Raw genomic sequence first — 13,243 nt, 5'->3', positions numbered from 1 at the left:
TAGAATTTAACTTTTTTAAAAGTTTGGACTTCTAAGTTGCACTCAGTTTAAATACATATCTTAAGTAAACCCTGCTACATCTGAAGAATATATTTTGTCCAGAACCATCAAGTAATGATTTTAAAACAGAGATAAATCTAATAAAAATTGAATGCTAAGGTACTTCTATCAAAACCTGATATATAACTATGTATGAATCACGTACTCTTGCAACTGTTTCAAATAATTCTTTAAAATAACTGGCTCTTTCTTTACTAATCTGTTTACTTCCACGATGAGCTTGTTCTATCCAAAACTGGAACTCATCACTTGGTGTAAGAATACCTGAAAAGTGAGAAGGAAAAATTAGAAATATCAACTGTTATCATGCTGATCATTTTGAAATGTAAAGAAATATTGAAACACTATATTGTGCACCAGGAACTAACATAGTTTTGTAAGTCAATTACACTTCAAAATCTCACAAACAAATAAACTCATAGAAAAAGAGATCAGATTGCTGGTTAACAGAGGTGGGGGTGGGGAGAGGGGGAATTGGATGAAGGTGCTCAAAAGGAACAAACTACTAGTTATAAGATAAATGAGTACCAAAGATATAATGTACAACATGATAAATATAATTAATACTGCTTTATGTTATATATGAAAGTTCTTAAGAGAATAAATGTTGAGATTTCTCCTCATAAAGAAAAAATTTTTGTTTCTATTTCTTTAATTTTGTATCTATATGACATAATAGATGTTCACTAAACTTACTGTGAATATCATTTCATGATGTATATGAGTCAAATCATTATACTGTACACTTTAACTTTAAACTTACACAGGGCTGTATGTCAATTATCTCAGTAAAACTAGAAGAAGAAAGAAAGAAAGGAAGGAAGGAAGGAAGAAAAAAAAAGAACAGAATCATTTGAAAATGAAAAGCCAGCAAGTCACTGGTTTCATTTGCTGATTTTGCACATTTCTATATTCTTAAGGATGCACAGAAAATAATTTTTACAATTTCTATGAACAAAAACAAACTACAAAAACAACCCCAAAACAATTAACAAAATGGCAATCAGTACACACTTATCAATAATTACTTTAAATTGGCTGAATGGATACAAAAACAAAACCCATATATATGTTGCCTGCTAGAGACCTGCTTCAGATCTAAAGCCACACTCAGATTGAAAGGGGATGGGAAAACCTATTCCATGCAAATGGCAATCAAAAAGCAACACTTACATCAGATAAAAAAAGACTTTAAAGACTATCACACATGATGTTGTGGTACAAACTGTCTGTATGGCTTTTCTTATAGTCCAATTAATTACTAAAAAGCGTCCCTACAAGGACAAATAAAAACACTGCAAAAGGAATACTTGATGTCTTTTAACTTTTTTGGGTTTTTTTGCGGTACGCGGCCTCTCACTGTTGTGGCCTCTACCGTTGCAGAGCACAGGCTCTGGACACGCAGGCTCAGTGGCCATGGCTCACAGGCCCAGCCGCTCTGCAGCATGTGGGATCCTCCCAGACCAGGGCACAAAGCCATGTCTCCTGCATTGGCAGGCGGACTCTCAACCACTGCACCACCAGGGAAGCCCCCTTTTAACTTTTTATTTTAAAAAAATATTAAAACACTGATTTTAACTCTTATTTATGTGGAAAATTATCTCTATAAGAAAATCTGAGTTGGAATAAAGTAAATTTGCCTAATTACAGTCAAAAAAAAAAAAAAGACTTTCACAAATGATAAAGAAGGATATTACATACTGATCAAGGGATCAATCTAAGAAGATATAACACAATGTAAGTATATATCCACCAAACATAGGAGCACCTAATACATAAAGCAAATATTAATAGACATAAAGGGAGAAACTGACAGTAATAAGTTCATAGTAGGGAACTTTAACATCCCACTTACATCAATGGACAGATCATCCAGACAGAAAATCAACAAGGAAACAATGGCCTTAAACAACACATTAGATGAAATAAACTTAATATATATATATAGAACATTCCATCCACAAGCAGCAGAATATACATTTATTTCAAATGCAGAATATACATTTATTTCAAATGCACATCTCCAGGACAGATCACATGCTAGGCCACAAAAATAAGATGCAGCAAATTTAAAGAAAAGTGAAATCATATCAAGCATCTTTTCTGACCACAATGCTCTAAGACTGGAAATCAACTAGAAGGAAAAAACTGCAAAAAACACACAAATATGTAGAGACTAAATAACATGCTACAATCAATGGATCACAGAGGAAAAATCAAAAAATACCTGAAGAAAAATGAAAATAAAAACACAACAATCTAAAATCTACATGATGCAGCAAAAGCAGTTCTAAGAGGCAAGTTTATAGCAATACAAGCCTACTTCATGAAATAAGAAAAATCTCAAATAAACAACTTAAACTTACACCTAAAGGAACTAGAAAAAAGAAGAACAAGCAAAACCAAAAGTTAGCAGAAAGCAATAAATCATAAAGATCAGAGCAGAAATAAATGAAACAGAGACTAAAAAAAAAGAAAAAATAGAAAAGATCAATGAAACTAAGAGCTGGTTCTTTAAAAAATTAAACGTCACTGACAAACTTTGCCACACTCATCAAGAAAATAAGAGAGAGGGCCCAAATCAATAAAAAGAAGTTACAGCTGACACCACAGATATAGAAAGGATCATAAGATATTATTAAGAAAAATTATACACCGATAAAATGAACAACCTATAAGAAAAGGACAAAATCCCTAGAAATGTACAGTTTCCCAAGACTGAACAAGGAAGAAATAGAAAATATGAGTAGACCAATTACCAGTAATGAAATTGAATCATTTCATTACTAGTAATTGTAAAAAATAACTCCAAAAAACAGAAGTCCAGAACTAGATGGCTTCGGATCACATGGTTTGGTGAATTCTACCAAATATGTAGAGAAGGGTTAACACCTATTATACTCAAATTATTCCCAAAAACTGCAGAGGAAGATATGCTTCCATACTCATTTTCCAAAGCCAGCATCTCCCTAAAATCAGAACCAGACAAAGATATCACACACACACACAAAAAAAGAAAATTACAGGCCAATATCACTGATGAATATAGATGCAAAATTCCTCAACAAAATATTAGCAAACCAAATTCAACAATACATTAAAAGGTTCATATACCACAATCAAGTGGGTTTTATCACAGGGATGCAAGGATGATTCAAATCCAAAAATCAATCAATGTGATATACCACATTAACAAACTGAATAAAAATCATATGACCATCTCAATAGATACAGAAAAAATTTGATAAAAGTCAGCATCCATTTATGATTAAAAACTCTCAACAACAAAGTGGATATAGAGGGAACATACATCAACATAATAACATATATGATAAGCCCACAGCTAACATCATACTCAATGGTGAAAAGCTGAAAGCAGCTCCTCTAACATCAGGAACAAGACAAGGATGGCCACTCTCACCACTTTTATTCAACACAGTATTAGAGGTCCTAGCCACAGCAATCAGATAAGAAAAAAAATAAAAGGAATCCAAATTGGAAAGGAAGAAGCAAAACTGTCACTGTTTGCAGGTGACATGATACTATACATAGAAAATCCTCAAGATGCCACAAAAAAACTACTAGAGCTCATCAATGAATTTGGTAAAATTTCAGGATACAAAATTAATACACAGAAATCTGTTGTATTTCTATACACTAACAACAAACTATCAGAAAGAGAAATTAAAAAAACAATCGCATTTATAATCACATCGAAAAGAATAAAATACCTAGGAATAAAACTACCTGACGAGGTAAAAAGACTGTATGCAGAAAAGTATAACATTGATGGAAAAATTGAAGACAACACAAACAAATGGAAAGATATACCACGTTCATGGATTGGAAGAATTAATAATGTTATAATGAGCATACTATCCAAGGCAATCCATAGATTCAATGCAATCCCTAACAAAATACCAATGGCATTTTTCACAGAATTAGGAAAAATGATCCTAAAGTTTGTCTGGAAACATAAAAAAAAAACCCAAATAACCAAAACAATCTTGAGAAAGAACACAGCTGGAGTTATCATGCTCCCTGATTTCAAACTATACTGCAAAGCTACAGTCATCAAAACAGTATGGTACTAGCACAAATACAGATACATATATCAATGGAAAGAACAGTGACCCCAGAAATGAACTCACACCTATGGCAATTAATCTATGACAAAGGAAGCAAGAATATACAAAGGGGAAAAGACAGCCTCTTCAGTAAATGGTGTTGGAAAAGCTGGACCTACATGCAAAAGAATTAAACTGGACTTTTCTCTCCCATCATACACAAAATTAAGTTCAAAATGGATTAAAGACTTAAATGTAAGACCTGAAACCATAACTTCTAGAAGAAAACATAGGGAGTACGCTCTATGACACTGGTCTTAGTAATATTTTCTTGGATCTGGCTTCTCAGGCAAGGGAAACAAAAGTAAAAATAAACAGATGGGACCACATAAAATTAAAAAGCTTTTGCACAGCTATGGAAACTATCAACAAAATGAAAAGGCCACCTACTGAATGGGAGAAGATATTTGCAAACAATATATCAGATAAGGGGTTAATATCTATAATATATAAAGAATTCATACAACTCTGTATCAAAAAAAAACAACCCAATTAAAAAATTGGCAGAGGATCTGAATAAACATTTCTCCAAAGGACACATACAGATGGTCAACAGGCACATGAAAAATGCTCAACATCACTAATCATCAGCAAAATACAAATCAACCACAATGAGATACCACCTCACACTGTCAATGACTGTTATCAAAAAGGCAACAAATAACAAGTGTTGGTGAGGATGTGCAACCGTCATGCACTGTTGGTGGGAAGGTAAAGTAAAGCAGCCACTATGGAAAACAGTAGGCAGATTACTCAAAAAATTAAAAATAGAACTACCATATGATCCAGCAATTACACTTCTGGGCATTTATCTTAAAAAAACAAAAACACTAATTAAAAAAGATATATGCTCTTCTATGTTCATAGCAGCATTATTTACAGTAGCCAAGATATGGAAGAAACCTAAGTGCCCATCAACAGATGAATAGATAAAGAAGATGTGGGGTGTATATATATATATACATATGTATATGTGTGTGTGTGTGTGTGTGTGTGGTGTGTACACACATACATATATATATATATATATATATATAATGGAATATTACTCAGCCGTAAAAAAGAATGAAATCTTGCCATTTGTGACAACATGGATGGACCTAGATGACATTATGCTAAGTTAAATAAGTCAGGCTGAGAAAGACAAATGCTGTATAATCTCACTTATATGTGGAATCTAAGAAACAAAACAAATGAACAAATAAAACAAAAGCAGAGTTATAGAGATTTGGCACCACCAGGAGCCAAACCCAGCTTGTGGTTGGAGTGAGGCACAAGCTGTAGGGCCACCATGTGCTCACCAGTGCCCAGCCACCATGCCCAGCTTCCACTACAAGTTCCTGAAGAAGTCCAAGCAACAGCTGCTGTGCCCACTGTGCAGGAGAAATATTTGAAAAAAAAAAAAAAAGCAGAATTACAGATATAGAGAACCCCCCTTACCAGAGGGAAGGGGGGTGGGGGAGGAAAGAAATGGGTGAGGGAGATTAAGATTTATTTTGTAACTGCCAGTTACAAAATAAAGGAGTCACTGGTATCAAATGTATACTGTGGGGAATACAGTCAAGAACTATGCAATATCTTTCTATGGTGACACACTGTAACTAGACTCATCATGGTGATCATTTTGAAATGTACAGAAATACCAAATCACTATGTTGTGTAACAGGAACTAACATACTGTTGTAGGTCAATTATACGTCAAAAACAAACAAACAAACAAACAAAAATAAATCAGACTTGTAGTTACCAGAGGTGGGGGATGGGAGGAAGGGGAATTGTATGAGGTGGTCAAAAGGTACAACTTCCAAAAGATAAATAAGTAGTAGGGATGTAATATACAACATGATAAATATAATTAGCACTGCTGTATGTTATATATGAAAGTTAAGAGAGTAAATCCTAAGTGTTCTCATCACAAGAAAAGAAGACTTTTTTTCTATTCCTTTAATTTTGTATCCATATGAGGTGATGGATGTTCACTAAACTTATTGTGATAATCATTGCTTGATGTATTTAACTCAAATCTCTATGCTACACACCTTAAACTTATACAGTGCTGTATGTCAATTATATCTCAGTAAAACTGGAAGAAAAAATAAGCAAGTTAAAATAGTTTTATTTTTCCCAATGAAATACGCAACCTCTAGCTGCTTAATCCCATGCTGGAAGTAAATTCACTATTCTTTCTGGTTGTATGAGATTCAAAAAACATCTATTTTACTATTCAAAGTATAAAACTACAACTAATATTTTAAACTAATGATTTGTGTATGTCAGGCATTTCATCTTAATTGTTCTTATGAAATAATTTATCTATAGCCACAAAATTACAATTAGCTTCAGGAAAAAAATACATTTTAAAATAAAAGTCATTGGCTTATTATCGTCACAAATATACAATTAGCATCAATCCTCATTATTCACAGATTCTGGATTTATGAAGTCACCTACTTGTTAACATTTATATGTATCCAAAGTCAATACAATACTCTCAATGTTTTTGTGGTCATTTGCAGACATGCACAGAGCTGTGAAAAATGTGAGTTGCCCAACGCATATGTTCCCAGCTAAGGATGAACAAAGCAACACTGCTTTCTTATTTTCTATCACCTACTGTAAACAAATGTCTTTTCTGTAGTCTATGTAATGCCATGTTTTTCACATTTTTGTGCTTTTGTTGGTGATTTTGCTGTTTAAAATGGCCCCCAAGCATGGTTGTGAAGTGCTGTCTAGTGTTCCTAGCACAAGAACACTGTGAAGTCCCTTACAGAGAAAATACTTGTGTTAGATGAGCTTCATTCAGGCAAGAGTTGCAGTGCTGTTGCCCTTAAGCTCAATGACAATTCATCAACAATATATATTAAATAACGTGTCCAAACCAAATGCACCTAAAACAAGGTTATGTGTTGAGCAGTTGGTGAAAATCTCATGACCAGAGGCTCACGGGACCCTAGGAGCAATGCTTCAGTATTCGCTAACTGAGTGTTCACAGTGATTTTATAGAACAGAACTACTGCAAATAATGAGAATCAACTATACTTTCTATTTCCATGAACTGCACATTATTAAAGATTACATCTTCCTCTTCTCCAAATCCATATGTAAATCTATTTATTTAAAAGCAGTTCAAGCTCAGAGAAGATCCAAAGTGTGGGAAGAAATCTTTGAAGAAGTATATTAATTTACTAATGTATTAATAAGTCAATTGTTTTGATTTTCTTTGACAAAACTATGGGTAAATACCTCGTGTGTCATCTTCCTTAAATTTCAGTTTTGATAAGTTAGTATCTGATCTTCGTAGAACTATACCCAAGCCTGCTTCTAGTTCACTCAAAAGATTCTGAAGTTTGGGATCAAGGTTTCTGCTCCATTCCTGATCCTAAATAAAAACAGACAAGAGCATAAAATGTTCAAAATCTTGCCAATCAAACTGGTTTCCTAAAACACTTTCAAAAGAACTAAGTCCAAATATATCTGTTTCACTCAAAGCCTGACACTACCTCCATCTCATAAGGGAGAGAAAAAAGTCCTTTCAACAGTTAAAACTTTATAAAGATCATTTACTACAGCAATTTAAGAGCTGATGTAGATTGCATTTTATATCTTTCTCCAATTTCTCTATTTGCCAATAAAGGCTACATTAAAATTTTTTTAATTACAAAGAAAAAATATTTTAACTTAAAAACTAAAATACTAATGATATTACCAGTAAATAAAATAATAAATATTTACTTTTGTGTGTATGAAAGCATTTACCCAAATACTTAGGCTAAAAACAACCACTACCATACAAGCTACTTTAATTTACTCACCTTTAACAACATTGGCGCAAATACTTGCCGTACTGCTTGGTAAAGGGAATTTATAGGTGATTCTAACATAGATGAAACAAGAATGTTTTTATGTAGATTCTGATCAGTAATTACTTCAGGTCGCAGCTTGAAAAACACCAGCACTTTATCTTTTGTGTCGGCAAAATCAATCTAAAGTGATAAACAAATGATTTTTAATGTTATTTTCATAAAGTTAATACTTGAAAATTTATATATTTCCCTAAAATGTTATATTACTGTAATTTTATCCCTTGGAAAAACTATACTTTAGAAATAATTATAGTATATTACAACCAATTCTTAAAAAAACCTGGGTTTTAAAAATGTATCCCCGCTTATATGTGATTGTATCATAAAGCTACTTTGATAAATGGTTTATAAACAAAAAGCACTATATGAATATTGTTAACATCCACTCCAGACAGATTCAGTAATACTACAGATCAAAGCTGTGTGCCCCAGGTACACACTGGTGAGTAGTATACTTCTTCACTCCAGAAACTCTATAACAAGGATGCTAATTACCCTCTTACATGAAACTAAGTTCAATATAAACTCAGAACTACCAAAACAAACTTAGGTTGTCCATCTCCTAAAATCATCTTTATGTGAACAAACATTTTTTCCTTAAAGTATTTGAGATCAAACTTTTTACTAAATTGTCATATAACGAGATTATCACCTCACACTGGTCAGAATGGTTATCATCAAAAAATCTACAAACAGGGCTTCCCTGGTGGCGCAGTGGTTGAGAGTCCACCTGCCGATGCAGGGGACACGGGCTTGTGCCCTGGTCTGGGAAGATCCCACATGCCGCGGAGCGGCTAGACTGGTGAGCCATGGCCGCTGAGCCTGCGTGTCCGGAGCCTGTGCTCCGCAACGAGAGAGGCCACAACAGTGAGAGGCCCGCGTACCGCAAAAAAAAAAAAAAAATCTACAAACAATAAATGCTAGAGAGGGTGTGGAGAAAAGAGAACCCTCTGGCACTGTTGGTGGGAATGTAAATTGATACAGCCACTAAGGAGAACAGTATGGAGGTTCCTTAAAAAACTAAAAATAGAACTACCATGTGACCCAGCAATCTCACTACTGGGCATATACCCTGAGAAAACCATAATTCAAAAGGACACATGTACCCCAATGTTCACTGCAGCACTATTTACAATAGCCAGGACAAGGAAACAACCTAAATGTCCAACGACAGATGAATGGATAAAGAAGATGTGGTACATATATACAATGGAATATTACTCAGCCATAAAAAGAAACGAAATTGGATCATTTGTAGAGATGTGGATGGACCTAGAGTCTGTCATACAGAGTGAAGTAAGCCAGAAAGAGAAAAACAAATATCGTATATTAACACATATATGTGGAATCTAAAAAAATGGTACAGACGAACCTATTTGCAGGGCAGGAAAAGAGACGTAGACTTAGAGAACAGACATGTGGACACGGGGTGGAGGGGGAGGGTGGGACAAACTGGGAGATTAGGGTTGACATATACACTACCATGTGTAAAACAGCTAGTGGGAACATGCTATAAAGCACAGGAAGCTCAGATCGGTGCTCTTCGACACCTAGATGGGTGGGATAGAGGGGGTGCGATGGTGGAAGGGAGGTCCAAGAGGGAGGGGATATAGGTATACATATAGCTGATTCACTTCCTTGCACAGCAGAAACTAACACAACATTGTAAAGCAACTATACTCCAATAAAAAAAAAAGGGTGAGTGAGCTTTTGTGCTACTTTTCTTTTATCCTAATCATTGTATTTTTTTAGCCACTAGGAAGGAATTGGCATTTACTCAGTATTGCTGCTTTTCTCAAACTCTCATTTTCACGCATTAGAATTCTATTGCTAGCATGATAATTTTATTCCAATTACAAGCGAGAATAACAAGCTGCAGATAAGTAGATTTGAAACATTCATTCCTTAGTAATTAAATAGACCATACCCTTAAATTTCCCTCCTCCCACCTATCTGAAGAAAGAATATTCAGAAAATACTTTTTTGTGTGTGTGTGTGCGGTACATGGGCCTCTCACTGTTGTGGCCTCTCCCGTTGCGGAGCACAGGCTCCGGACGCGCAGGCTCAACGGCCATGGCTCACGGGCCCAGCCGCTCTGCAGCATATGGGATCTTCCCGGACTAGGGCACGAACCCATGTCCCCTGCATCAGCAGGCGGACTCTCAACCACTGCGCCACCAGGGAAGCCCCAGAAAATACATCTTTTAACATCATACTTTGAAAACAGTATCTATAGTCACTGTCCAAGCCATCCTGGGGCATCCATCAGGACAATGAGCTTTGCCCTAGCCAAAGTCAGAGTTAAAGCAAAGGATAAGTTGGCTACAGCTGCTCATCATTCCCTGAGTAAAGAAAAACTGAGAATGAGCACTCCTAGCCACATCTCCTCCAAGTTTCCCTATCATTGGCAACTGCTATTTCCTCTTAACTGACTATAATTTGATAATTATTAAGGTGTAAAGTTGGTTCTTTTTTGAGGTTGCAAAATACCTCTATCACCTACTGGGATCGATCAGGGATCAGCATACCACAACTTTCTGCCTGTTTTGTACAGGCCACAAGCTAAAAATTATTTCCACACTTTCTGAAAAACCGAAAGAATAATAATATTTCATGATATGAAATTCAAGTATCAGTGTCCATAAATAAAGTGGAATGCAGCCACACTCATTCATTCACATATTGTCATGGCTGCTTTCTCATGGCAATGGCAGAGCTGGAGTTGTGACAGAGACCTTATGACCTGCAAAGCCCAAAATATTTATTATCTGGCCCATTATAGAAAAAATTTGCCAACCTCTATTCTACAGCATAAAACAGATCATACCTCTCTCTTGCTTAAGATTACCAACGACTTCCTATTTCAACCTAAATGGTGTACAAGGTCCTAAATGATCAGCCCATACTGTAACTTTCACATTCTTTGGTTATTCATTAAACTTCAGCAATGACTCTGGATTTTTTTTTTCCAGCTCCTTAAAACCAAGATAAGACCCAGCTCAAGGCCTTGGTACTTATCATTTCTTTTCCTTAGAAAACTCTTCCTCTAAATCTGCCTACAAGTCATCATTTAAATCTCACTTCTAAAGTCACTAATTCAGACAGGTATTCTCTCCCTCTTTATTTTAATGCACTTCCCCTCCCCATGCCCATCTCTACTTTAACATTACTCTATTTTTATTAACAGCACTTATCAATACCCAAAATTATGTTACATTATATACCTGTGTGCATGTGTTTAGCCCATTTTTGTCCATTTGAATGTTACTCCTTGGAGATAAAGCCTGACATGTTCATAACTTTATCCCCACCACCCAGGACAATGCCAGACCCATAGTAGGTACTCAGTAATTGTTAATTTCTTCAATCATGCTGATTCTTAGATATCTAAAGTACAACTTAAGATATAACAAAACATTTTCAAATATGACTAAAAATCTGTAGTGTGATGTATGACTAAAGATAAAATATACTGTTGGACTCTACTAGCTTAACTAAAAGTTATAGTTTCCATTTTCTTTTTTTGTTTGTTTTGGTTTGGTTTGGTTTGGTTTTTGGCCACACGGCTTGTGGGATCTTAATTTCCCATTACACTCTATCTAAACTTTCGGTGGCATTTACAACTGTGTGCCCTGATTTTATAACTTGTTGAGTATATGTCAATCTAGGCCACTGCAGCGAGGCTCTAGAAGACAGACACAGGGGGTCATGTTCTGAATTATATTAACCTATTAGAGAAGTGGAGTAGTTAATGCTTAGGGTGTAACCTTTGTGCCTTACTTTCCTCAGCCACAAAATGGAAATCAAAAGTTTCTATCTTATAGTGTTGTTGTGACTATTAAATAAGCCAAAACACACAAAGTACTTAGAACAGCACCTGACAGAGAGTAAAGGGAAAATAAACGTTAGCTATGATTATCTATGCTTTTTACATCTTTGTAAACTCACCAAACCTAGCAAAGTGCCTTGCATATATTGAGTTCAAAATACATCGATTGAATAGAATTGAGTGAAATCCAAGACCAAAAATTCATAATAGGGTGAATGATACAATCATCCTACAAAAAACGCATTCAGTGCTTGCTGTGCATCAAATACTCTGTTAGACCTAGGGACACCCGTGAACACAAGAGGAAAAGGTTTAATATATGACTATCACTTGTTAATTTTCCTCCATTTACTGAGCAGGGCCTCAGTGTTAGGCAGGGGTAATGTGTGAGGCAATTTTTTTTCTATGTATTATTCTGAATGTGTGTGTGTATGTGTGTGTGTGTGTGTGTGTGTGTGTGTGTGTGTGTATCTCCTGGTTGCAAATGCAACCATTTCTTAAACAATCTTGCCAGTGGAGGCAGCAGTAAATAATAATGAATAAATCAATACATCATATGTGGCACAACAAAAAGAATTTAAACTTCCTGCCTTATCATTTCTTAAAAGATTTGAATTCCTAACTATTCTTTCCCTAGAGTAAATTTAAACTCGTATATAATCCAAAAAAGATACACTAGGATTTGCCTCGAAGAACCTCAACAGGGTGGAGAAAGAAAAAATGTTTAAATAAATAAGGTAAATATTTTATTTTTAACTATAACCTATCTGTAGTATAAAAAAAAAAAAACTAGAAAGACTAGAATTGTTCTCTTCAGGTGCGTGGACTGGGAACCTCCTTTGGTCAGGGGGGATCCAAGCTTGGAAACTACACGCTGAAGCACGAGGCCAGTGCAGCTCATCAAGCGGGGACAGCACTGGGCCCTCTAGGATGATCCAAACAGGAAGGCAGAAACGGACCCGACATCCTTCTGGCTGAGCCCGGGGACGTAAAGGTAGGTCAGGGCAGGGGTGCAGGGAAGCATACCACATTGGAAAAGGAAATTCCGACGTCGGATCGCTGCACTCTGAGGAGCATCTGGTTCCCGTCGTCCAAGAAGTTGTTGATTTCAGGACTGTTGTACAGCAGCGGCTGGTCCCAAGATTCCGACACCAGTCCAAAGTAATTCTGAGTAGTAGTGAAGATGAAAAGCTTCCGAACGTCCCCGGTTCCGCCCGCCATGATTCTAGAGAAGGGGAAAGAGGAGGGAGGGCGGCAAAGAGGGAAGGAGGAAAAAAACAGTCGGCACAGAAGTAAAGAGAAGATGAGAACTCGGCCCAAATCCGGAGCTCGCCTGCGGGCCTTCAGAGCTCCGCGGTTGCCAC

At 35.9% G+C, this 13,243-nt stretch overlaps 1 protein-coding gene and 1 long non-coding RNA gene across 3 annotated transcripts in view; one reads left to right on the top strand and one right to left on the bottom strand.

Moving 5' to 3' along the window:
- The window catches only part of DYNC2H1 (dynein cytoplasmic 2 heavy chain 1), a 372,035-nt gene extending 358,935 nt beyond the window's left edge, over positions 1 to 13,100 (bottom strand). For both annotated transcript variants that reach the window (XM_004282190.3, XM_049714064.1), the window contains exons 1-4: positions 12,906 to 13,100; positions 8,000 to 8,170; positions 7,431 to 7,566; positions 206 to 324 (exon numbers count right to left, since the gene is read on the bottom strand). In XM_004282190.3, coding sequence (XP_004282238.2) covers positions 206 to 324; positions 7,431 to 7,566; positions 8,000 to 8,170; positions 12,906 to 13,100 — 621 coding nt within the window. The remainder of the gene's footprint in view (positions 1 to 205; positions 325 to 7,430; positions 7,567 to 7,999; positions 8,171 to 12,905) is intronic.
- The window catches only part of LOC125965267 (uncharacterized), a 358,615-nt gene that overhangs the window by 15,670 nt on the left and 329,702 nt on the right, over positions 1 to 13,243 (top strand). The window lies entirely within an intron of this gene.

Source organism: Orcinus orca, chromosome 8 (genome assembly GCF_937001465.1).
Source record: "Orcinus orca chromosome 8, mOrcOrc1.1, whole genome shotgun sequence".
Lineage (NCBI taxonomy): Eukaryota > Metazoa > Chordata > Mammalia > Artiodactyla > Delphinidae > Orcinus > Orcinus orca.
Note: the sequence above shows the minus strand (reverse complement) of the source record. Positions and strands in the feature narration are given on the sequence as shown.